At 48.1% G+C, this 26,558-nt stretch overlaps 1 protein-coding gene across 1 annotated transcript in view; it reads left to right on the forward strand.

The window, feature by feature from the left end:
- Positions 1-26,533, forward strand: part of RNF43 (ring finger protein 43) — a 62,647-nt gene extending 36,114 nt beyond the window's left edge. The window contains exons 2-9 of the mRNA XM_015539550.2: positions 10,013-10,135; positions 17,488-17,562; positions 17,674-17,805; positions 18,438-18,542; positions 19,911-20,072; positions 20,614-20,716; positions 21,390-22,739; positions 25,053-26,533. Coding sequence (XP_015395036.2) covers positions 10,013-10,135; positions 17,488-17,562; positions 17,674-17,805; positions 18,438-18,542; positions 19,911-20,072; positions 20,614-20,716; positions 21,390-22,739; positions 25,053-25,099 — 2,097 coding nt within the window. The 3' untranslated portion in view covers positions 25,100-26,533. The remainder of the gene's footprint in view (positions 1-10,012; positions 10,136-17,487; positions 17,563-17,673; positions 17,806-18,437; positions 18,543-19,910; positions 20,073-20,613; positions 20,717-21,389; positions 22,740-25,052) is intronic.
- The last annotated feature ends 25 nt before the right edge of the window (positions 26,534-26,558 follow it).

Here is a 26,558-nt window from a genome sequence, read left to right on the forward strand (position 1 = left end):
AGTGTTGAAGGGCCCTTACAGGTATGAACCAGGCTCAGCTGTTAGCAAATCACATCTCTTTGTAAACTGTATGGCAGCTGGATTCAAATGAAATTTTATTCATTATTCCAGCAAAGACCAAGGGCCTCCAAAATGCAAAGCCTCAGACTAGACTTTTGATGAGCTCATTTACCCCCCTCAGCCTTTGTCCCCCTGCTTCCTGTTGGAAGCTGGCACATCATTTCAGTTCTAATCTTCTCAGCACTCTTGCTCACCAGCACACCTGTCCACTGGGGAGGTCTTCTGGATCCAGTGAGAAACACAGGAGGCCTCTGTCACCCATCCTCTCTGTGTCAGTCCACTCTCATCAGGGGGCCCAAGGTTGTGCTGCTCTCGCCCCACCGATATTATTTTCCTTCGTACCTTAAAAAAATTACACAATCAAGCAGGAATACATTTTCCTTATAAAAAAAAAATTAACAGAATAAAGGGAAACTCCTTTTGACAATTTCCCCAGCCTCCCAACTTAATTCAGTAGGAAACTCAGTCATCCCAAAGACAGTGACAGGCTGAGATAAGGAAGAGAATGAAGTCTAGAGGTTTCCAAATCCAAGCCTAAACAATCACCAGTAGGGCCTAACCTGCGGATGTGAGCTGGACCTCTTTCAATAAAAAGGACAAAGTGCCCAAACTGGGCTTCAGAGGCTATTTCGGTGCTGCAGGCAGGAAGCAGCAACTTCAGGCTGTTCTGTTTTTCCCAACTCCCGAGCTATAGGAGCTTGACTTTATGATGCTGGTGTGTCCCGGTGCTGGAGATAAGAGTCAGGTGGTTCTAAGTTCAGGTAATGGAGGTTGCATAGGAGAGATGGATTATAAAATCTGAAAAGAGGAAATGGGGGGAAAGGTGCCTTTGATGCCTGGCCAGTATTCCTGATTACAAAGGCAAAGTTGTAGCAGGCAGTAAAGTTACCTGTCCAAGGCCTGGGTGAAGGTCCGTATGTGGAATCAGAGAACTAAGAGATTATTGCAGCAGAGGTCGGCGGAGGGGGGGGGGGGGGCGGGGGGGTGGTGGGGGTGGGGAGGAGGGTGGCTGGAAACAAGAGACAGTAGAGAGTTGCTTGCAAAAGCACACACCCCAAGATGAGGAGATGCCGTGGATAAAGAAAGACCAGCATTAAGTTTGGGGCTCAGTTGAGCCCTGGAATGCCCTTTGTGAGGAGGTAATGAGATCACATGGCTTCCTTCATGGGAAGGAGGCGGGCTGAGAACTGGAAGAGCTTGTTCAGTGGGGTTTGGAGGGCTGAGCACAGGGGGGAAGTGACCGTGGATAATGAGCTGTCCCAGACTGGGCCTTGTAGAACACTGGCATTCAGAAGCACTGTTGACAATCGCCAAGGGAGTAGCAGTCAGAAGAAGGTCTTTGTCCCTTCCAGCAATAAGGAGGGATTTTATTATTGCAAATACGATAATAAAACAATGACCGTTTAATGAGCACTTATTGAGTGTCGGGTTCTGTGCTAGGTACTTATTATATCCATTATCTCCAGTCTTCATGATAATCATCCCATTCTGTAGGTGAAGAATATGAGGCTCAGAAAGCCTAGGTAACATGTCCAAGGTCACACAGGCGAATGATGGAGTCAGAATTTGAGCCTTAGGTCTATTTTAGAAGGGAGGGGAAAATCAGAACAAATAAGTTAAAGGAGGAGGACAGAGACCTAGAGACCAGATCCATCCGAAAATATGAAGTACAACACATGCCACTAAAAGGACAGTATTCACGTCTTTACACAGGCATGGAAACTATGTGTGCAAAGCTGAGTTCTCAGCCAGAGTGGCCTGGACCCTGAAAGCAAGCTCAGGCTCCTCTTAATTTGCCCCTGAAGGCAGTGTCTGGAACAGGGGCATCCCATCTCCTGACTTTTCAGGAAGTCACAGATAGCCAGTCCTTAAGCCCCTCCAGTTTTCAGGGGCTCTACCCAACCACACCCTCACTGAATCCTACCAGTCAACTCCCTTGGCTCTCTCCTGGTGTCCTGAGAGGACAGGTGACATCTCCTTATTAGGAGACCTTGCATCCTAAGGAGGCAGGTACATTTGGATCTGTTTTCTCTCAGGGGTCCTCTCCCCAGCTAGAATTCCCTGCAGGTGGGAGCAAAGACAGCCCGTGTTACACCCAAGGAAGACTAAAATTGCCTTGCTAGGTAATGAGCAGTGTCCTGGCTGAATGGTCTTCTTTTTTTTTTTTTCTTGGTTTTGTTTCTAATCTGAGCATACTTGAAAAGTCTTACTGTAAAAGAGTCCAACCATACAAAAGTGCAGTGAGTATGGTTTTCATGCCACAATACAACTATACAAGAAATAGGTTTTCTTGAGAGCTTCCCCTCACAGAGCAGCCAAAACAGAAATATCTAAGACACCCCTCTGATATTTGTCGACACTGGTCACCACAAATACGCTCATTGTTCAAGCCCAAGTGTTCCCTTGAAATCCATGTAGGCACATCATCTTCACCAGGGTCCAGGCTTCTGGGGTCTACTCCTTCTGGGGCACAGTCTGGAGATTCCCACATCTTGGCATATCCCCAGATTCCTCCCCCCATTCCCCCAGGATTCCAGGGACTCTAATGGCCCCTGCCCTATCCCCCATACACACTCCTTTCTGTCTTCGGGACACTCACATTTTCCTCAAGGAATTCAATCTTTCACAAAAGCCAGGAAGATAGCTTTAGCATCACTTGTTTTGGGTAAATGCCCCTAAGGCAGGGAAATAGGAGAGGCTCTCTTCCTGGAGTGGCAGGAGAGAAAAGATACAAAATATAAATAGCTCTCATTCTTTTCTGTTCTTCCACAACAGCAAAAAAGCAAAACTCAAATTAATATCTCAATATATCATTCTATGATTGAAATGTTCAAAGCAAAACACCAAAGTTTCTCTTCACTATCTCCTTGCTAAATCCTCTCCCAAAGCCATTGTTACCAGAATTTTGGTGTGCATTGTGTTGCCTTTAGAGTTAACTGTCAGCTATCTGGTTGTAGACCGTTGATATTTAATAAAAAAAATATTGATCCGGGTACCTACTGTGTGGCAGGCACTGAAGGGGCGGTGGAGGTGAGTTATATATAGCCTGGGAAGAGAGGGAAGTAAGCAAACAACTGAAATACCACTGCATAAGTTGTGATGGGGGAATACAGGGTGCTAAGAGGGCCCAGAGCAGGGGCCTCTGACCTATCCTGACAGAGCAGCAAATGCCAGAAGTGTTTGGAGACATGAAACACGTTATTTCTGGACCATGGGTTTCAAGGGGGGAGAAGAAGTATGGGAAGGGAATGGGAAGCCATGGGGCAAGGTGTATAGGCATGAGCCCAGAGCAGGCAGAGCCTTTTAAGCTGTCTTTATAAATACAGACTTTATTCCAAGAGCTATGAGAAGCTTTTTAAGAGCTTAATGTGGAAGAGTGACGCACTCAAGTTAGCATTGTAGATCACTCTGGCTGCAGTGTGTAGAACTGAGAGGGGTGAAATGCCCCCAGTTATTTGGAATAACTGTGTTCCCAGTAAATTGGAACAGCAATGATGGTGGCCTGTATTAGAGTAGCCAGAGTGGAAACGGAGGAAAGAGGACAAATAAGAGACATGTTTAGGAGATAGAATTGTTAGAAGCTGGTGATTGGTGGGTGTTGCTGGTGGGGGTAGGGGTGAAGGAGACGGAGGAGGCTAGGTGGAAAACATCTGTTTTGGGGAGTAGGTAGATAGCGATTCCCTAAAATAGGGAACACTGGAGGAGCAGTTTTGAGGGATAAAATGATTAGTTCAATTGTGAACATGCTGAGTTTGAGATGTCTCATTTAAAGCTCTTCATGTGCCTGAGTGGCTCAGTCGGTTGAGCGTTTGACTTCGACTCAGGTCATGATCTCACGGTTCGTGAGTTCGAGCCCCTTGTCAGGCTCTGTGCTGACAGCTCAGAGCCTGGAGCCTGCTTTGGAATCTGTGTTTCTCTGTCTCTCTGTCCCTTCCCTGCTCACGCTCTGACTCTCTCTCTCTCTCTCTCTCTCTCTCTCTCTCTCAAAAATAAACAGTATAAAGTTCTTCGTGCAGAAATGTCCAAGCCCTACCTGTCGGACATATAGGTCTGGAACTCATGAGAGGTCTAGGCTGCACATGTGTAATCAATGACCTCTGTATGGAAACCAAAGCTATTCACTGGTTGGAGTCACGTAGGGGGTGCATGGAGGGTAAAAAGAGAGGAGGGCCTAGGACAGAATCCAATATTTCAGGGATTTGTTTAGGAATGTAAAATTAGGATGGTAAGTTTTCTTAGTCATGAGTTGGGGGAGGCATCGTGTTTTCAAAGTAAAATGGGAAATATTCTTAGTTTATTATTATTATTATATTATTATTATTATTATTATTATTTATTTTTACTTTATCCTACTTCTTCCATTTCTTCTGATCTCAGCTGTGTAATTCTGGACATGTTACTTAACCTTTTTTTTTTTTTAAAGTTTTTATTTAAATTCTAGTTAGTTAACATATAATGTAATATTAGTTTCAGGTGTACAATATAGTGATTCAACACTTCCATACACACCTGATAAGTGCATTTCTTAATCCCCATCACCTATTTAACCCATCCCCGCAACCACCTCCCCTCTGGTTACCAGTTTATTCTCTATGGTTAAACTATAGAATTTATTTCTCAGTTTGCCTCTCTCTCTTTTTTCCTCCCTTTGCTCATTTGTTTTGTTTCTTAAATTCCACATGGGTGAAATCGTATGGTATTTGTCTTTCTCTGACTGAATTATTTCACTTAGCATAATACTCTCTAGCTCTATCCATTTCATTGTAAATGGCAAGATTTCATTCTTTTTTATGGCTGAATAATATTCCATTGTATATATATACATATATGTACACACACACACACGCACGCACACACACCACAGCTTCTTTATCCATTCATCAGTTAATGGACACTTGGGCGGTTTCCATAATTTGGCTATTGTAGATAATGCTGCTATAAGCATCAGGGTGCATGGATCCCTTTGAATTAGTATTTTTGTATTCTTTGGGTAAATACCTAGTAGTGCAATTGCTAGATTGTTGGATAGTTCTATTCTTAACTTTTTGAGGAACTCCCATACTGTTTTCCAGAGAGGCTGCACCAGTTTGCATTCCCACTAACAGTGTAAGAGTGTTCCCCTTTCTCTGCCTCCTCGCCAACACCTTTTGTTTCTTGTGTTGTTGATTTCAACCATTCTGACAGGTATGAGGTGATTTCTCATTGTAGTTTTGATTTGAATTTTCCTGATGGTAAGTGATGATGAGCATTTTTTCATGTATCTCTTGGCCATCTGTTTGTCTTATTTGGAAAAATGTCCATTCGTATCTTCTGTCCATTTTTAAAAATTAGATTGTTTACTTTTGGGGGGGGTGTCGAGTTATATAAATTCTTTATATATTTTAGATACTAACCCTTTATTGGATATGTTGTTTGCAAATATCTACTTCCATTCTGCTAGATTGCCATTTAGTTTCATTGATTGTTTCCTTCACTGTGCAGAAGCTTTTTATTTTGATGTAGTCCCAATAGTTTATTTTGCCTTTGTTTCTCTTGCCTCAGAGATCTTTCTAGAAAGAAGTTGCTGCCTGTGCTCTCTTCTAGGATTTTTATAATTTCAGGTCTTACATTTAGATCTGTAATCCATTTTGAATTTATTTTTATATATGGTGTAAGAAAGTGGGGTCCAATTTCATTCTTCTGCATGTCGCTGTCCAGTTTTTCCAACACCATTTGTTGGAGAAACATTCTTTTTCCCGCTGGATATTCTTTCCTGCTTTGTCAAAGATGAACTGACCATATAATTGTGGGTTTATTTCTGGGGTTTCTATTCTGTTCCATTGATTTATGTGTATTTGTGTGTGTGTGTGTGTGTGTGTGTGTGTGTGAGAGAGAGAGAGAGAGAGAGAGAGAGAGAGAGAGAGTCTGTGCCAGTACCATACTGTCTTGATGACTACAGCTTTGTAATGTAGCTCGAGGTCCGGAATTGTGATGCTTCCAGCTTTGTTTTTCTTTTTCAAGGTTGCTTTGTGTATTCGGGGTCTTCCATACAAATTTTAGGATTGTTTGTCCTAGTTCTGTGAAGAATGCTGTTGATACTTTGATAGAGATTGCATTAAATGTATAGATTGCTTTGGATAGTATAGACATTTTAACAATACTTACTCTTCCAATCTATGACCATGGAATGTCTTTCCATTTCTTTGTGTTGTCTTCAATGTCCTTCATCAGGATTTTGTCGTTTTCAGAGTACAGATCTTTTTCTTCTTTGGTTAGGTTTATTCTTAGGTATCTTATTGTTTTTGGCACAATTGTAAATGAGATTGATTTCTTAATTTTTCTTTCTGCTGCTTCATTATTGGTGTATAGAAATACAATAGATTTCCATACATTGATTTTGTATCCTACGACTTTACTGAATTTGTGTACCAGTTCTAGCACTTTTTTGGTGGAGTCTTTTGGGTTTTTTATATGTAGTATCATGTCATATGCAAATAGTGAAAGTTTTACTTCTATCTTGTCAGTTACTTAACCGCTTAATGCCTCAGTTTCTTCATCTTTAAAATGGAGACAATAGTAGTTTCTACCTTAACATAGCATTGTTACCAGAATGGAAAGAGTTAATACACAAAAGTGCTTAGACCCATCACTGGCCCACTGTATTTACTCAATAAATGTAAACTAGCATTATCATCATCCCCATTAGCTTGGACAATGGAGGGTTGACTCTGGGTTCATTTTGAGTTACAGGACTCCAGAGGCTGGAGTCAGATAGAGCTGGGTTCTAATCTTGTGTGACCTTAACTTCCCTGTGCCTTAAGCCTCTTTCTCTTCTTTAAATGGGAATGATCACACCTACCTCATAGTGAGATAACATCTAGAGGGCCTGGCAGGCAAGAGGTGTTTACTAATGGTTAATTTCCTCCCCCTCCCTCTTCTATAGTCCCTTCAGGATCAGGGAAGTCTGGTGACCCTGACACCAAGTTTTTTCTCCTGCATCACCTCAGAGGCATCCTACAATATAGCACTGCTTGTATATGCTGGTTCCCCCTGCGAGGGCCTGGGGGCGGAGTGGTGGTTAAATATTTGCAAATCTTTCTGTAAAGACAACTCTTGGGGCTCCTGAGTGGCTCAGTCAGTTGAGCATCCGACTCTTGATTTCAGCTCAGGTCAGAATCCCAGGGCTATGGATGGAGCCCCATATTGGGGTCCATGCTGAGCATGGAGGCTGCTTAAGGTTCTCTCTCCCTCTCCATCTGCCCCTCTCACCAGCTCACGTGTGCTCTCCCTCTCTCTCAAATTAAAAAAAAAAAAAAGAATAAGGAAAAGAAAAGTTAAAAAAAAGAAGACAACTCTTCTCTGAAGTGACTTCCCCCCTCATTTGACACTCTAATCAGTGAGAGGCACGTTGGAATTATCTGGAGAAAGCTGGACCGTGGGTAGTGGTAGGGGAGCAAGCAAAGCAATAGAGTCCCATGGCTACGATTTGTAGTTCCTGAAGATCTCACATCTTTTGTTCTATTGGAACAGCTGACTTCTGACTCCTTCCACACTAGACAGTCTTCTCTCATCACCAGGGAGACCTTTCTCAAGCGCAAATCTGCAGTCTTTCCTCCTTAGTCTGGTGCTTGCCAACCTTTCTGGCCTCATCTCCTGCCTTCCCCTCCACACCAGACCTAAATGCCTGCAGCCTCTCCTTGCCCCCTGCCTGTGCCTCCATGCCTGGGCACAGGCTGCTTCCTCTGCCAGGAATGTACCTTCCCCTTTCCTGCAGATCCAGTGGGTAAGCACATATCTACTCAGTACCCAAGGACTCACTAAAGTCACTCTGCTCTCCTACATGGGATACTTAGTCCCCTCTCCTTGAGCCCTCCCACAGCATCACAACATCACAATACAATGTGTTTGTACACTTGTCTTCTGAGCTTCATTAAGGCAAAGAGCCTATCTTATTTATTGTTGACTCCCCAACTCATTGTACAGTGCATGGCAACAAGGAGGCCCTCCTTGTTGAAGAAATGAGTGGATGCATGGTTGGGCAAATGGTTGAATTTGCATGGTTTGGGATAGTTGAATGTTGAAGAAATGAAGAATGAAGAAATGAATGAATGCATGGTTGGGCAAATGGGCAGATGGACAGACTAATGGAACTTGTTGAGACAGGAGCTACAGCTTCAGTGAAGTGAGAACAACCCCTAATCTTGGCCCTGACCCTTTTCTGAGGGGGGTTGGGATGCACATAGCATTTCTTCCACACTAAACTTTGACGACTACCAGAGTAATTCTCCTTAAATTCTGGGAGCAAGAATGGAACTCCCTCTCATTTCAATTCCCCCTGCCCAAAGATTTGTATTCACAAGGATAGAATTCAAAGCAGGGTGGTGCTTGTTTTTGAGAACCTACTATGTTCAAGGGACTGCAGTGACATGGTGAGAAGAAATAGCATGAAAATGCTTTCAAAAAGTGACTGTGCTTTTATTTATTTGTATATTTTTAAAGATTTTATTTTTAAGTAATCCCACACCCAATGTGGGCCTCGAACCCACAACCCCGAGATCAAGAGTCACACACTCTCCACCAAATGAGGCACCCCCAAAAAGTGACTGTGCTTTTTAAATCCATCATCAGTACCAACATCTTCATGAGTTCAAAATGCTCTCTGGTTCGTCTGATGGTTCTTTCTGGAAGCCCTTTAGACTTCAGCGGCAGTGGAGAAGAAGTATGGGCACCTCCCTCATACAAAATCCCCTTGTTTGCAGGATACACTGGGTTTCCACCACATAGGAACCTCCAGCCCATAGGATTATCTAGGGCCAGATAAATATTTTTTTTCTCATAGCACTATGGGAAGATTAGTTTCAAGTGGGTATTCGAATCATTTTGAGAGACAAGCGAGTATACAGAAGGACACTCTTGTCCTCTGATAGGGGATTCTCTGGTCTGTTAGCACACTTTGGGCCCACTTCCCCCCGAGCCATTGCCCTGCACCAGCTAGGCTAAGGCCACAGGGTCTTGGACTGACCCTGCCACACCCTCAGAACATGTGCTGGCTCACCTCCACTGCATCATTCCTGGGGAAAGGATGAGCTCCTAGGAAGTGTGATGTTCAAGGCTCTTAGCCAAGGCTTATCCCCAGATGGTGTCTTCTCCCTGCTTCATCTCAGGATGGGCCCAGGGCAGGGGCAAAGGGAGATATTGAGAAGATCAGGGAAACCCAGAGTGAGTAGACCCAAGCCACAGGAAAGATGGGGATGTCAGCGGGCATCCCAAGGAGGCAGGAGGCACCCGGCAGCACCCAGCACTGCCCTGGGAGAGCATGGAGGGAAGGCAAGATTCTGAAGGCACTGATATGGGCTCTTAGCCTGGGGTTTTAGAGCAGGTGAAAGAAGTAGGAGGTGAGAGAGTCTGTGGCAGTTTGAGGGTTGTTGGGGCAGATTTGCAGCAGGCTCTTCATTGAGGTTCCCCCTTTTGGACACCCCTCGTGCCTACCTGCACCCCACCTCCATGTATCCTTGGCCCTGGTGGCCCTGAAATGACAACTGATGCTTACTAGCTTCCTCTGAGGCAATTTAGTAAGAAGGCCCATTAAGGAGGACACTTGGGATGAGCGCTGGGAGTTATATGTAGGGGATGAATCACTGGATTCTACTCCTGAAATCATTATTGCACTATCTGCTAACTAACTTGGATGCAAATTAAAATGAAAGAATTAAAGAAAGAAGGAAGGAAAGAAAGAAAGAAAGAAAGAAAGAAAGAAAGAAAGAGAAAAAGAGAAAGAAAGGAAGAAAGAATGAAAGAAAGAAAGAAAGAAAGAAAGAAAAAGAGAGAAAGAAAAAATAAGAAGGCTGATTGTTTCATAGCACTAGGAGACCTGCCTGGTCCCTGCCTGGAACAGCGGGGAAGTACTTGGCTCCCACAGCTTATTCCTGCTCCCTAGAGCCTCCCTAACCTCTCTCTCTCCCTCTCTCTGCAGTCCCACCCCCTGTACCTGTGCAATGCCAGCGATGACGACAATCTGGAGCCTGGATTCATCAGCATTGTCAAGCTGGAGAGTCCCCAACGGGCCCCCCGCCCCTGCCTGTCACTGGCCAGCAAGGTAGGTTCGCACTTGACCTCCACACACTCTGAACTTCACCCAGCTCCAGGCTGTGAGAGGGCCCTTTGTTCTCTGTCCCCTTCTCACCTAGGAGAGATGTGTCCAATTTGCTCTGGTTTTCCTCATTCATGACTGGTTTGAGAGGGGTGGAAATTCAGGCCTCCATCCTTTCCCCACCAACCATCATCTACCAGCAGAACCTCTGACTGTCATCTAAGGCAGGTGCCCCACCGCATATCCTCCCCCATCACCTGGAAATTCTTAAACCCCTTCCCCTAACCAGCATCAGGGCAAAGAGGCAGTCAGTTGAAGGGCTTTTCCATCTTTCAGAAACATTGACTGAGCATATGCAAGAATAGCAGAAACAGAAGCCATGTTTCCTTAAAAAGTTCACATTCTTGGGGTGCCTGGGCAGCTCAGTAGGTTAAACACCAGATTCTTGATTTTGGCTCAGATCATGATCTCAGGGTTCATGAGATTGAGCCCCATGTTGGGCTCTGCACCGAGAGTAAGGAGCCTGCTTGGGATTCTCTCTCTCCCACTATTTCTGCCCCTCCCTTGCTCACGAGCGCACACATGCTCTCTCTCCTTCTCTCTCTCAAATCAAATAAATAAACATAAAAAAAAGTTCACATTCTTCCTCTAAGATTGCAAACCGGTGGCTCCACATTTCCAGAGGGCATCATTGGCTGGAGCTGGTGGCAGTTGCCAGGTTTCCACCATCGTGGACTGTCTGGTTTGCCATGCTCCTCACTGGCCTGCTACCTCTAAGGTCCTGTGAACATTTTTATTTGTCCTGCTCTAATGTTAGTTACTGTTTTCTGTGTGCTGACCATGTGCCACATGGGACAGATTCTTTATACATTATCCCCTTTATTTTGCATGACAATCAGGAAAGCTAGACATTTTATTCTCTATTTGACATGTGAAGCAAGTGAGGGTCAGAAAACTTAAGTAACTGGGGCACATGGCTGGCTCAGTTAGAGGAGCATGGGACTTTTTTAAAAATGTTTTTTAAAATTTATTTATTTATTTTTTTAAATGTTTATTTATTTTTGAGACAGAGAGAGACAGAGCATGAACGAGGGAGGGGCAGAGAGAGAGGGAGACACAGAATCTGAAACGGGCTCCAGGTTCTGAGCTGTCAGCACAGAGCCCGACGCGGGGCTCGAACTCACGGACCGTGAGATCATGACCTGAGCCGAAGTCGGACGCTTAACCGACTGAGCCACCCAGGCGCCCCTAAAATTTATTTTTAAGAGAGAGAGAGAAAGAGTGCAAGCCAGGGAGGGGCAGAGAGAGAAGGAGACACAGAATCCGAGGTAGGCTCCAGGCTCCGAGCTGTCAGCACAGAGCCTGATGCAGGGCTCAAACTCACAAGCTCTGAGATCATGACCTGAGCTGAAGTTGGACTTAACCAACTTAACCGACTGAGCCACCCAGGTGTCCCAGAGAAGCATGTGACTCTTGATCTCAGGGTTGTGATTTCGAGTCCCACATTGGGTGTAGACATTACTAAAAAGCAAATAAATAAACTAAAAAAGAAAAAGAAAAAAAAACTTAACTTGCCAGGGTGACCCAGCTGGGAAGGGGTGGAGCTGTGATTTGAACTGAGCCTTGTCTAGTTCTCAAACCTGGGCTTTTAATCTCTCTGCTCTGTTGCCTCCCATTTTGGCTAGGAACACTGAAAGCATGTGAAAAGATTCTCCTGGTGGCATAAGCCAGAGCATAGTTAGATTCTGTGTGGCACAGTCAGGTGGATTTGGTGGAAAGGGTCCAGCTCCCCGGTGTGGGGAAAGAGGACGGTGACAGTCCCAACCAGTGTGCCCGCTCATTGTACTCAGGCCCAGACTCTCCCTGGTTTCCAGATCCTACTGAGGGCTATTTCCTGAGCCATGAGTCTCAAGGAAACAGCCTGGGCTCTTACCTGGTCCCATGGAGGGGGAAAGATGTGGGCGGGGTTCTGATTGTGGCACCCACAGGTGGGTGGAGATATTCTCCCAGCCCAGGCCACGCTGATGCAGAAGAGGGCTACGGAGGATGTGGGCGGTCGGGGCCAGCACACGTGGAGGATCTGGAGAGTGTTGTCTCTGTGTAAGACTGGGCAGGTCCTTGATGGCAGCAGAATTTTGTTAGGTTGAAGGTACCCTGCTTTGGGCTATTTCACTTCCCTTGCTTTACAGAATGTGGGCAAATGTCATTCATTTGCTCATTTGGTAGATGAGTGCCTAGTGTTACGTGGTATGAATGTGAGTGTGGAGTGTGTGTGAGTGGGTGTGAGTGTGTGTATGTGTGTGTGTGAGTGAGTGTGAGTGTGTGAGATACAGAGGTGGGAGAGGAGAGAAAGATGGGAGAGGAAGGGCTCAGAGATGCTCTGCTGTTCTTCTAAAACAGTGTATGCATTTCACACACATGTGAACACTGGGCAACATGGCAGGACATTGTCCACGTAGGAGGTTTTCGTCTCGCCCCCTAGAGGATCACAGTGCTGTGGGAGGAATAAGTCCTGTGCACAGACACTAGGAAACAAGGAACGTGTGGTCGGTGCTCTTTTTTTTTTTTTTTTTTAATTTTTTTAACATTTATTTATTTTTGAGACAGAGAGAGACAGAGCATGAACAGGGGAGGGTCAGAGAGAGGGAGACACAGAATCTGAAACAGGCTCCAGGCTCTGAGCTGTCAGCACAGAGCCCAACGCGGGGCTCGAACTCACGGACTGCGAGATCATGACCTGAGCCGAAGTCGGCCGCCCAACCGACTGAGCCACCCAGGCGCCCCGGTCGGTGCTCTTTTTAACCTTATTGGGCCACCACCATAGAATGGGACTTATTTTCTACCCCAGTGGTCGTTGTGAGGATGAAAATGATGTCTGTCAGCTACCAAATAGTGCCTGAGCTAAAATGCACAAAGGAACAAAAAGTCATTAGGGGTTTAGAAGAGGCACTTTGGCTGCTGCCCTAGGACCTGTTTTTCTTCCACAGCCTTTGTGGTCACTGCTCATGCTTCCTCCTCCTTCACTAGCTGCTCAGCTTCTCCATACCTGGCTTCTCCCCCACCTCGGTGGGACAGGATGGCTCTAGCCCCACATTCTCCAACTGGTCAGGTCAAGGCTTCCCTTGGGTTTCATCCTTTGACCTGACCAAGCAGCTCCTACCTGAGATCTGCTGGCTCAAAGGAGGTCTGTGAGGGTAGTAATGGAGGTCTTTGAGCTACTTCCAATGTTTCATAAGTCCCACAAGCTTAACTAAAATATTTGTATGTTGCTTTTGGTTACAAGTTATCTCATAGGAAAATGAATTGTACATAATGAATTCAGTTAGTTTGGTAAAATGTTAAAAAAACATATGGTTCCCAGAAGCCAGAGGGGAAAGGCGGGTTTTAGTGATAAAAGTTTGAAAAATTCTAACCTCAATCAGCTCTGGAATATCCATCAGTAGTAGTGATGTCATCACCATCAACAGAGCTGGGGCTCTTGAGACCCAGACAGCCCTGGGTCTGAAGCCTGCCATCTCCACTGCTCCTCAGTGTGACCTAGACATTTTAGCTCACCTCTCTGGGCCCCTGTTTCCTCATCTGTAAAAGGGGAATAATAATGGGATTATATCATAAAGCAGTTATGAGGATTTAATGAGACAGTACAGATGGAAGCTCTTATGGAAGCTCCATAAGACAGTACAGATGGAAGCTCCCATGCTAAGCACATAGTAATCACTGAATAAATGATTACAATTACCACTGTTGTCGTCACTGGCATCATCATCCTATGCTTTTAACAAGATTGGGGTTTTTCTTTCATTCTTGCCTCTCTTGATCTTCTCTGAAACCCTCACCATAATTTTTCTGGACTCATCCATTCTTGTCACCACCACCGACTCCCTCCCCCGATCCAGTCATCCAACTTGGTTTCTGTTTCTCTATTAGCAACTCCACAGCCATCCTCGTGATTACCCAGGCCCTTATCACCTCATGCCTGGACTAGATCAGTGGTCTGATCAGCTGTGTGACCCTGGGGAAGTTGTTCAGTCTCTCTGAGCCTCAGTTTTCTCAACTCAAAACTGGATAATTGTCTTATAGAGTTTTTGTGAAGAGTGAATGAAATCACATACCCAAAGCATATAGTAACAGCTGATATAACAATAACTAATACTTAGGGGACACTTACTATGTGCTGGGTACTAGCATAAAGCTTTGCATGGATTAACTTATACAGCCCACAAAACAACCCTGTGAAGTAGGGCCTATTATAATCCCCAGTTTACAGAAAGGAAAACGGAGGCACACAGCAGTTAAGTACCATACCCAAAGTCTAATAGCTAATAGTTGGTGGCATATTCAGGACTCAAACCTGAGCAGTCTGGGCAGAGTGGGTCTCGGTAAAGGTTAGTATCCCTTCTACTTCCTCCTACCCTTGCTTTCAAGCCCAGATGAATTCCACCTCTTCTAGTGAATCTTTCCTGACTGGCTCAGCCCAGCTAGCCTATTATGGAGGGAATGCCTCTTTTCTGGCACACTGCCAGGGTCTCTGTCCATGCCAGGTTTCAGGGAGGTGCTTTGTGGGGAGGGGGAAACCAAGGCTCTTTCTTAACTCCACCCCCATCCTCAAACTCAGCTGAGTCTTATCTGTTTTGTGTATTGAAGATTTGCGTCAGATTGTGTGTGTGTGTGTGTGTGTGTGTGTGGTGGGGGATGGACTTTCTGCAGTGAAAAAAGGTTTGAAAACTACTGGTCTATTTCATTCATTTGTACTCTGGAATGTTATCAGCATTATATTATGGATATGTCTTTGGATATATTATGGATATGTACATATGGATATGTACAACTAGATAATGAGCTGTTCTAGAGGGCTTGGCCTTCCCTGGCTTGGTGCCCTGGCCACAGTAGGTACTTAGCCAATCTTTGATGAGGAGATTACAGAGACTGTCACTGTGTCTGGAGAGGAAAACCTACAGCCCAGAGAGGTACAGAGGGTAGTGTATGAGTCCTAGAGTGTACTAGTCCTGGTTGCTAGAGGCCGTGGGCAGCTTTGCTTGCTGCCCCTAGAGAGATGGCTGACTCTTTGCAGCCCCAAAAGAGATCTCTGGGTAATTTTTCTAAAGCCGAGTCTTCCCATGCAGAGGGCCTTCCTATTGTCTCTGCCTTCCAGATTCCGGTCTCCCAAGAAGTGCTTTCTTTTCTCCCTCTCTCCCACTTTCTTGGGGGCAGGTGGACCAGAGGGAAGCATGGATAGCCCCAGTGTGGGCTGCCATCTGGCCCCAAATCGTGCTTTTTGGTTCCTAGAACTCTGAACACAGGTACCCACTGCCTGAAAGTCCTGTTTGTTTCCCCTGTTGGCCAGTACTCTCTCTTTGATCCCTTTTTACAACTTTGTAATTATGGGCTGTAATGGGCTGGGGTGTTTGAACATCAGGGTAATTACTTTCCACTGTTCCTACCCCAGTCCTTCAAAGAGAGAGGGGTTGGTAAGTAAGAAAATCTCTGGAGAAGGAAGTCTGTGCCCTTCTCTCATGCTCTTTCAGGCCAGGCTGGGTCTAGGGTCTCAATCTGGGCGTGAGACACATGAGGCCCTGTCAGCATGTTGGATCCAGGAGTCTCAATTCATTGACTACTGAGGTGACCTCCCCATGCCTTGGCCAAGTTCTAGACTATGACATTAGCAGTGGGAGCCCCTCTCCTTTTCCTCTGGTGTGGCTCCCATACCCTGGCTTGGAGGGTTCAGAAGTTTCTCTTTGCCTGGGGTCACCTAGTTGGGCTGGACTTCTTGGGAGTAAATGAGCAGGAGGACAATGAAGGCTGTGACCTGTCAATTTCTTCAGCAATACCATTCTGGAGTCCTGTGAATTTCCAGTCAATTAGGCTGGCGAGCCTGGGCCTGGGCTGGGCCTGGGTGCTGGTAGAGGGCCCAGCCCAGCTCCTCAGCAGCTCAAGGAGGGAGGGAGAGAGGGAGGAAGGGGGAAAGTTACTCTTCTGACCAAAACAGGGCCCCACTCGAGTGTCTCCACCACCTTCTTCCTGGGCTCCCCTGCCTGTGGGCTGCCAGTTCTGAGGGGGCCCTCTGGCCCCTGCTGCCTCCTGGGGAGTAGGGAGCAGGGAGCTGGGGCAAGCTGCTCCCCTGGCCTGCCTGGCAGGAGACCTGCCCGGACAGGCTCTCTCCGGGAAGGAAAGCAGAGATCAAAGCCCTAAGAGTGTGAGTAAGCCCCAGCCCTGGCTCCCCTTCCTGCCACCACTACTGGCAGAGGGATTAACTCCTTCAGTGCCTGCAGGAAGGCCGCAAAGACTCAGCAGGGCCCTGGGGGCACGAGGTCCCAGCCTGATACCAAGGCAAGATGAGCCTGTGCTGTGGGGGGAAAGGCTGGCGAGTGGCTGTGCTGGGCAGGGAGGCTGTCACAAAGGCAAGGCAGGATCTGTCTGTGGCTCCTTTGCCCTTGCACCTCCACCCCACTCCTGGCTCTTATCTCAGTTCTCTTACCCCACACCCAGCTTCTAGATTCCTGCTTTTTTTTCTCTCTCTTTCTTTTTGGCTCTGCTCTGCTCTGCCTGGTTGGCTAGACCCTGCTCTTGGAGCCCTGGCAAGCGTGCATGTGCGTACCTGCACAGTTGTGTCCTTGTGGTAATAGCCCCCCAGTCCCTCCCCACCCAGCCTCCAGTGCCACCTTCAGGGAAGGGATGAGGGATAAAGCACTGGACAGAGACTCCATTAAGTCCTTGAATTGTAGCCAGGAAAAGTGTGGCAGGGAGAAAGAGATCAAGAGATGGGCTGAGCCTGGGGTCTGCCATAGAGACCTTGGGTGACGGCAGGGTCCCAGGCCCTTGAAACTCTGCCTAAGCTGAGGGGATGCCCTGTAGGCTCCTCTTGTCAGGCAGGGCTGGATCTTGGAAAGCCCAGTTCTATTCTGAAGGAGTTCTCCACCTGTCTTTTCTCCCTCCCTTTCCAGGGACTGGTCACCCTCCCCCCACTCCCTGGGGTGGGGGTTTGTGGTGGTTCTGGCCACTCCCTTCTGTTCTCACACTTCTTAGTGAAGGCAGACTTGTGGTACTTTGAGGGCCAGGCAATGTCTTATTTGTCCTTAGCTCTAGAGCCAGGTCCACTACCTGACTCCTACTAAACCCTTGTTACGGGTTTATTCCATGACAGAATGAAGGATTGAATGTTGTCCTTGAAGGCAGTGGGACCTGGGTGAGCTGAGGGCAGGACACGGATCGCACATGTTATATTTGAGTGTGCAAAGATGCAGTGTGTGCAACGTCCCAGGAAGGGACAGGCGTGTGAGGGGTGAGGCCGGGGCATGGATGGACAGATGGGCCGTGTCCTTCTCTGACCTCAGCTGGACCTCTGCTGTGTGTCCCTGCAGGCCCGGATGGCAGGGGAGCGAGGAGCTAGTGCAGTCCTCTTTGACATCACTGAGGATCGAGCTGCTGCTGAGCAGGTACCCAGGGACATTGGGGTGTCTGAGGGAGCTGGATGGAGGGCGATAAAGTTACCTGGGAAAAGACAAGTCAGGACATAACAGCCCTCGTGGGCACTTTCCCTCCCACAGCTACAGCAACCCCTGGGGCTGACTTGGCCAGTGGTGTTGATCTGGGGTAAAGATGCCGAGAAGCTGATGGAGTTTGTGTACAAGAACCGAAAGGCTCATGTTAGGATTGAGCTGAAGGAGCCCCCAACCTGGGTAAGCACGCCAGATCTCCAGGCCTTGCCCTAGCGCCCGTTCTCACTGCCACTTTGTTCTGTGGCAACTCCCATCGAGAGCCCTTAGACTCCTGGAGCTAAAGAGAGTTTAGAAACCCTATAGTTCAACTTTATCCACCAGCTGTGTGCCTCAGGACAGGTTTCTTCCCCCTCTGGGATTCATCTGCAGAACGCATCAATTTGGCCAGCTGAGTTCTAAAGTTGTTTTCAGCTCTGTGGTTTCATGGCACAGAGGAGCAGAGCCAGAATGAAACCCTGACCCCCTAGCCCCTGACACCCTGGCTGGTGTTTCTCCACTAGCTAGAAACCTCACCCAGCTGTGCACTGGGTGGCTTCCACTTTGCAGAGGGTCCTTTTCCTCTTTTTCCCAAGCACACAGGTCTTCAGATAGTACCTCTCACAGCTGACACCTGGAGGACCCTCTCCTATGATTGACCTTGGGCAGACAGGGACCACCTAACCCCACCTGCAGGTTCCTCCTCACCTCATCCCCTCTGCTGGAAGACTCATGGGGATCTCTAGCCTTCACTCTCCCGAGCACCTGAATTTCTCCCAAATTGGCCCAACTCCTTCCAGAAATATGACTCTTTCCATCTCTGCTCACTCCTCCAGCCAGATTATGATGTGTGGATCCTCCTGACGGTGGTGGGCACCATTTTTGTGGTCATCCTGGCTTCAGTGCTGCGCATCCGATGCCGCCCCCACCACAACAGGCCGGTGAGCAGGGTGGGCTCCCTGATGGAGGTGGCACGTTTATGCATATGGGAGGGTAAAGAGCAGGAAGGGAGAAGTGAGGAAAGAAGATGCCCTTATGCTCTTGAAATAGTTTACATCTAAACACCCTGGCATCTGACTTGTTGATCTCCAGCAGCCTCTCCACATCAGCTTGCCCATTCATTTATTTATTCAGCAAACATAGAGACCTCCTCGTATGGACCAGGCACTGTTTCAGGTATTGGGGATTGTGCATTGAACAAAAAGATCCCTCAGGGAGGTTTCATTCTCATGGGAAGAGACAGACAATAAACAAAATAAGTAAGTAAAATATGTAGTATTTTAGATGGCGACATGTTCCCAGGAGAAAAATAAAATGGAAGAGGAAAAAGGGAATGTAAAAGGACAGAGTTAATTTTTATTAAAAAAAATTTTTTTCAATGTTTATTTTTGAGAGATAGAGAGAGACAGTGTGCGCAGGGGTGGGGGAGGGGCAGAGAGAGAGGGAGAGACACAGAACTCGAAGTGGTCTCCAGGCTCCACGCTGTGAACACAGAGCCTGACGCGGGGCTTGAACTCACAAACTGTGAGATCATGACCTGAGCCAAAGTCGGATGCTTATTCAACTGAGCCACCCAGGCTCCCCGGACAGAGTTAATTTTTAAAAGCAAAGCCAGAGAAAGCCTTATTGAGAGGACGACATTTACAGGAAAGACCCTAAATGGGTGAGGGGGTGATATGTGCAGATATCTGGGGAGAGTATGATCGAGACAGAGAAAACGGTAAGGGCAAAGGCCTTGAGGCAAAAGCGTGTCCAGTATGTCTGAGCCACAGCAAGGGGGCCATGTGGCTGGAGTGCAGTGAGTGAGAGGACAGAGCAGGAGGCGAGGACAGAGGGTCCATGGGGGCCCCTTTTACTGGACTGTGTAGGCCATTGGCAGGACACTGTTTTTTTACTCTGGGTGAAATGGGAGCTATTGGAGAGTTTTGAGCAGAAGTAGTACCATGATCTGACTTACATTTTAAGGCGGTAGGATGGATATGTGGTTCGGTGGTTAATGGGATTAGGAATTCAGTTTGATGGGCCTATTTGATATCCAAGCAAAGATGTCAAGCAGGCAGTTGGATGAAAATTTTCTCCCATGGGTCATCAAGGAAAAGAGAGCTTGATGGTATGAATGGGGGAGTGGGGTGGGCGGGGCTTAGCCTGCTTGGCAGAGCCACGTATGAGCTTGAAGACGACAAACTCCTAGGAGTAGTCAATCGGCCATATGATCTAACTGGGTGACTGGGAGCCAAGCACAAACTTGAGGTCCAGGGGTGAGGGAAGAGGAGCCCTTGCCCTATTGTGAGCCCCACCCCTCTTCTCAGGATCCCCTTCAACAGCGAACAGCCTGGGCCATCAGCCAGCTGGCCACCAGGAGGTACCAGGCCAGCTGCAGGAGGGCCCGGGCTGAGTGGCCGGACTCAAGTAGCAGCTGTAGCTCAGCCCCTGTGTGTGCCATTTGCCTGGAGGAGTTCTCTGAGGGCCAGGTAAGGCAGGGCTTGCGGGCGACCTCCATGACCAGGCTGGGGAGGGCAGCTGGACTTTGGGAGGCTGGAGGAGGCACTCGGGCAGGTGTGGGTGCCCTGGTTGCATCTGTGTCCCGTGTATCTTGCAATGAGGCAGAGGTAGGGGACAGCACTGAGGTCTAGTTATTTTCCTGGTCTTCCAGGGAAAGACAACTACTGTTCGTTGAGTGTGTACCACGTGCTAGGATCTGTAGTGGGTGCTTTAGATGTATTATCTCATTTTAGCCTCATGACAGTGCAGGGTGGGGGTTGGTTAGTTTTTCATACTCATTTTAGAGCGGAAAACTAGAGCATTTCTGTTAAGAAACTTGCCCAAGGTCATGCAGCTAAAGTGGCAAGATCCAGGTTTACTGGACACCAAAGCCCTTACTCTTTCTATTCTACCATGGGGTATTTTACAAGAAGCTGAGGGCAAAAAGGAGAGGCCAGAGGGAGTCAGGGAAATCCTGGTTACTCCTGAACCTACAGATAACTTCGGTTTGGACCCCCTTGTTTTCTCTAGGAGCTACGGGTCATTTCTTGCCTCCATGAGTTCCATCGTGTGTGTGTGGACCCCTGGCTACATCAGCATCGGACTTGCCCTCTCTGCATGTTCAACATCGTAGGTAGGAGGTGGGCCAAGTCCTCCCCTATGTGCAGGCAGATGGGTCTAGAACAAGGTTGCTCTCTGAGGGACGGTTTTGTCTTGAAGCTGAGGAGAAAGCAGGTCTGCCATAATAGTTCTTTAAGCTGTGTACTGCTCAAGAGTGCTTCCTGTGAAGGGCAGGGAGGGCCATTCATACATAATGAAGATGTAGACATCTTCATTACTTTAAACATTGTATCTTTATGACAACTTTGTTGATTCTAAATCTGGGTGGTTTGTATATTTATTATTCTGATTTTCTGGCAACAAAGTATCTTATTCTAACAAAACCAGGATATTATGAAAATTTTCTAAAAGATGAAAGTGAAGTATCTTGAGGAAGGAGAGCCTTTTTCCAATCTGCCCAAAGGTGCACTATGGACTGGTGGTGGCCCTGGGTCAAAGAGCCCCAGGTGGGCTGATGGGAGGAGCAGGGATGGACATACACAGTGGAACTTCCAGGGAGACAGATGGACTGGAAGGAGCCAGGGCGTCCCAGGGCACAGGCAGATTAGGAATGTCCTTGGTCCCTCAACTCTGACCGAACACACAGGCTATGTGGGCTCAAATAGGTGCTACAGCCACACTTTTCTGAATGCACGCTCCGTAGGTTTGTGGGGTCAAACACCTATGCTCTTGGTTCTTTCTTCCAGAGGGTGATTCGTTTTCCCAGTCTCTGGGACACTCTCGATCTTATCAGGAACCAGGCCGGAGACTCCACCTCATTCGCCAGCATCCCGGCCATGCCCACTACCACCTACCTGCTGCATACCTGTTGGGCCCTTCCCGGAGTGCAGTGGCTCGGCCCCCGCGATCTGGTCCCTTCCCAACCTCGCAGGAGCCAGGCACAGGCCCCCGGCACCACCGTCTCCCCAGAGCCGCACATCCTCGGGCTCCAGGCGAGCAGCAGCGCCTGGCGGTGGCCCAGCATCCCTACGCGCAGGGCTGGGGGCTAGGCCGTCTCCGATGCACCTCGCAGCACCTCTCCGCTTGCCCAGCACCCCCACGCCGGGCCAGGCCTCACGACAGCAGCGGTTCTGGAGAAAGCTACCGCACGGAACGCAGTGGCTACATGGCAGATGGGCCAGCCAGTGACTCCAGTTCGGGGCCCTGTCACGGCTCTTCAAGTGACTCAGTGGTCAACTGCACGGACATCAGTCTGCAGGGCATCCATGGCAGCAGTTCTACCTTCCGCAGCTCCCTGAGCAGTGACTTTGACCCCTTGGTGTACTGCAGCCCTGAAGGGGAGCCCCGGGGGGAGGAGACCCAGCCTAGTGTGACCTCTCGGCCCCGTTCTTTGGACTCAGTGGTAGCCACAGGAGAAACCCAGGTTTCCAGCCACGTCCACTACCACCGGCACCGGCACCACCACTACAAAAAGCGCTTCCAGTGGCATGGCCGGAAGCCTGGCCCAGAAACTGGGTTGCCCCAGTCCAGGCCTGCCATTCCTCGGACACAGCCCCAGCCAGAGCCGCCTTCCCCTGATCAGCAAGCTGCCAGATCCAACCCAGCTGCCCCTTCAGGACAGCTCCCCAATCCACAACGGCCCAAGGCCCTCATCGAAGCAGCCCCAGGCCCAGCTGATGCCTCCAGCCCCAGTCCCAGCAGCCTCTTCCACTTGCAGAAATCCAGCCTCCCTGTTCGACATCCACAGAGGAAAAGGCGAGGGTGCCTCTCAGAGCCCACCCCAGCCTCTCGGCCCCAGGACTTGACTGCACACCCAACTTGCCAGGTTTTCCCCCATTATGCTACCAGCTTGGCATACCCTTGGTCCCCAGAGGCCCATCCATTGATCTTTGGACCTCCAGGCCTGGAGAGGAGGCTGCTACCAGAAACCCCAGGCCCCTGTTACCCAAGTTCACAGCCAGTGTGGTTGTGTCTGACTCCACGCCAGTCCCTGGAACCACACCCACCTGGGGAAGGGCCTTGTGAATGGAGGTGTGGCACCCTGGAGGGCAGGTCATGCCCTTACCCACACTGCCAGGTGCCGCCAGCCCAGCCTGGTGAGTTTTCAGGGGGAGAGGGGGTGGTGGGGAGAGGATACTAGGGGTTATTGCAGGATGGGTAAAGTCAGCCAACAAAGGATTGACAGAAGCTGAGAAGGGTGCAGTGGGGCGACATTCAAAATATTGAACAGGCATAGCATAGGATGCTGGCTGAAGCACTCTGACTCGGCCAGGTATTACTCCTTTAGTTGCCAGATCATAGGGCGGTCTCAGGGGAAATACAGTGTGGATGAAACATCAGAAATCTGGCACTTGTGGTTGTTTGGGACAACAGCTCCAATATAATTGTTTCAATACTTTAATAATTAGTAAAGCTGTACCAATGCACACAGTTCAATTATTAGCTTTAAATACAAAGAAGGCCAAAAAGGGTTCCTTGCTCTTGAGGAGAGCATGGAAAATTACTGATAGCCATAATCCTAGGCAATATGAGGTGTTATAGGAGAAATAATTGCAGATCCATAATCCTAGGCCATATGAGAAGAGCTATGTAAATGAGAAAAGGAAGGAAAGAAGGAAGGAAGGAAGGGAGGGAGGAAGGAAAGGAGGAGGGAAGGAAAGAAGGAAGGAAGGAAAAGGAAAGAAAAAGAAAAAAAGATCACAGATGGTTCTCAGCAACCCTGTGGGTCCTTAGGTTTTCTCCTCTCCCCCTGAGGGTAAAAGAACAACTAAGGCTTCCCTTCTAAGCACCCTTGTTAATAAGACTGACCTCATTTTCCTGGGGCCTCAGTACATCCCTGATACTGTATTACAACCAACGGTGATAATATAAATCCTCAACTTTAACTTGGTGTTTTTTTGCTCAAATCCTCCTCTTCTTCCTTCAGAGCCCCCTACCTCCCCATTTTCCCCATCTTCTCCCATAGTGTGGATGACACAGCTCTTTGCCTACAGCTATCACCAGCCACCCCAAAAGGGGACCCAAAGGTCCTGAAACGTAAGACCTCACAGTCCAGGAACCCAATAGTTAAGATCTAGAGCTGTTACCATTCATTCATTCACTTCTTCCCTCCTTTTTCCTTCCTGCACTGTATGTTTGCTCTATGCTAGGTTCCAGGCTAGGCTCTGAACACATGGAACTTGTCAACCAGGAGATCCAGGTCTGTGGGGTCATAGGCATGTAAACAGTTACAGTAGAGAAAATAATTGCTTCCATAGAACCAGGTAAAGTAAGCTTTGGCTATGTGTTTGATGATTCCCTTTGGACCCTGTCATGTGCTGCTGGTCCCAGACCACCACTTCCCCTCTCTCCCATACTCAGAACCTGTTTCAATGTCTCCCTCTTTCCTGCTCCTCGAATCCAATCAATGCCAGATTCTGTTAAATGTATCCTTGATGCATTTTTTACCTTCTTCAAAACTGATGGCCCCTGCCTGTGTCTTAGATGCAGCCTAAAGATGGAAGCAGGAGCCTCCTACCCTTCCTCCCCCTCTTACAGGTCCATGAAGGCTGGGCACTGTATATACAGTGTTGTGTCCTACAGAGTCATGCAGCACAGCTACCCTGCTCACGTACTGCTGCCAGGCTCATCACCCTCAAATAAACTGTCCAGAAATTTCCAAATGTTCTCTTTTGTCCACAGTGAAGAAAAACCCATCCTGGTTTGGCCTTCAAGGCTCTAGCACCAGCTAGCCCCCATCTTCCTTCCCAACCTTTTTTTTCCCTCTTCCCCTTCCTGTTCTTCCTGTTCTTCCCTGTTCCATCCTTTTGTCAAACCAAGTAAATACTTGTTCAGTTCCTATAGCCCAGAATATTCTGCTGCCTTCCTATTCCCATAAACTGAGTTCTTACGTATTTCTGCAGGACCAGCTCATTTATCTTCACCTTCAGGAGGCCCTTCCTGATTGTTCCACTGGAACATGATCTGTCCCCTTCCCAGGAAAGGTCTTAGGACCCAGTCCTGTCTCACTGGCAGAATTTCCCTTTGCATGCACACCTTCTCTTCTACAAGACTGTCAGGTTCCTGGCTTTTTTTTTTTTTTTTTTTTTTCTGGTCTTCTATTTGCTGTGTGGTAACAGGCCAGATTCATGAGTGCTTAATAAATATTAATTGGGTTAATGAATGAATAGGAAGTATTTGTAACACACTGGTTGCTATATATGTTTCTCTTTCTCTAGCTTTTCTTCCCCCCCTCTTCCCTGTGTCCCAACTGGGACCCCTCCCAGCTTTCGATCTAACTGCCCCTTCTGGACACATTCCCTGCTCCCACCCTGTGTGGTTCCCTGCCAGCCATACTGTCTTGCAGGTGGAACAAGCAAGAGGCTGGCCTGACACTCAGTGACCAATTTCCTCTCTCTCTGTAAACGCAGGCTCGGAGGAGGAGGAGCTTGAGGAGCTGTGCGAACAGGCTGTGTGAGATGCGCAGACTTCGCTTCAACCAAGTGTGCTCCGGCTGACCTGGGGGCCCTGTCTGGCACAGAGTCATGCTCCTGAGAGAAGAAAGGACCTCGGAAAACACCCCTCTTTTTTGCTATACTTCCTGGAACCTCTGGAAGAGGGGTGGTGATGGGGGGGGGCAGGAAGTGTTCCCTGCTCCCAGCTCTGGACCCTGCGTGCAGAACGCATTTGCAGGGCAGCAAGTCTGTGTCCAGCCTGGCAACTAGCTACTGCCTATGTGGGCTGGCTCCTTAAGGGAGTGCAGGAAGCTAGGTGTGGGTAGTTAGGTGTTGAAAAGGTGCTGCTCCTTTCCCCAGACCCTGCAGGTCTTCCTCATCCCAAGTCTCATGTGCATACCTGCCAATGGGTCCTTCTTACCTCCTTTCTTGGGTGAGTCCTGCACACCAGCTTTGACTCCTCGGTAAAGCTGCTGCATCAGCAGCAACCTGGCTCTTATTTTCCTTCTTTGCAAGAACATAGGTGAGGCCTGAGCCCTAAAAAGGGAAGCTCTGCAGCTTCTCCAGGCGGTGCCTACCCTGGTGCATAAGGGAGAATGTTTTTCCCTTCTTGTTCTTAATTATCAGATCCACTCTATTAAGTCAGAGGGGAGACTGTGGGAAGCCAGGGTGTGGAGTCGTGTCCCAGCACCATGTTCTGGCACCATGAAGAACCTGGGATGGACCCTCTGACTTTCAAACTCCCTTCTCTCTCCAGCAACTCCCAGTTCCTCTGGGTATTGGGGGGGGGGTGGCAGTGGGGAGGGAATAATTCTTTTCTAGAGATTGCCTATCTCCAAGTCCCAAAGTAGATGGAAAGAAAAGGATTTCTGATGAACTTCATCTAGAAAAGGGAGGATGGAATGAAGGTAGAAAAGGCAGAATTACAGCTGAACAAGGACAACGATGAATCTGGGGGTCTTCTCTCAGAGCAGGGATGGGAAACGGGAGAACAAAGGAAAAGCAAGGTGGGACATTTGGGTTTAGATGGCCCCAAGGCCCAGCTTCCCATTATAAGCCATATAGACCAGGGATGCCCAGGAAGGTGTGCATGCAGGATATCTGGCCTGGGTAGCTGGTACTGAGTGGCAAGGGCTGAGGGGCCTCCTGACGGTGACATTCACCCCAGGGCAGCTTGACCATTGCTGGCTCCTCAGGCATTATCCCATTTGGAATGTGAATGTGGGAGCAAAGTGGGCACAGGACCCTACCTGGGAATCTTCTTCCCTCAAAGTCAGTGGGGAACTAGCACCTACCGAAGCACCCACATGGGTATTTATATCTGAACCAGACAGAAAGACGCTTGAATCAGGCACTATGTTGAGAAATGTATTTATTTGCTAATATATTTATCCATAAATGCGGTCTGGTCTTGTGGTTTTTGTTCTCTCATGACTGTCATTCAGGGTAACAAATTCATCTTCTCCATTGACAGAAATAAAT

Source organism: Panthera tigris, chromosome E1 (assembly GCF_018350195.1).
Source record: "Panthera tigris isolate Pti1 chromosome E1, P.tigris_Pti1_mat1.1, whole genome shotgun sequence".
Taxonomy (NCBI): Eukaryota; Metazoa; Chordata; class Mammalia; order Carnivora; family Felidae; genus Panthera; species Panthera tigris.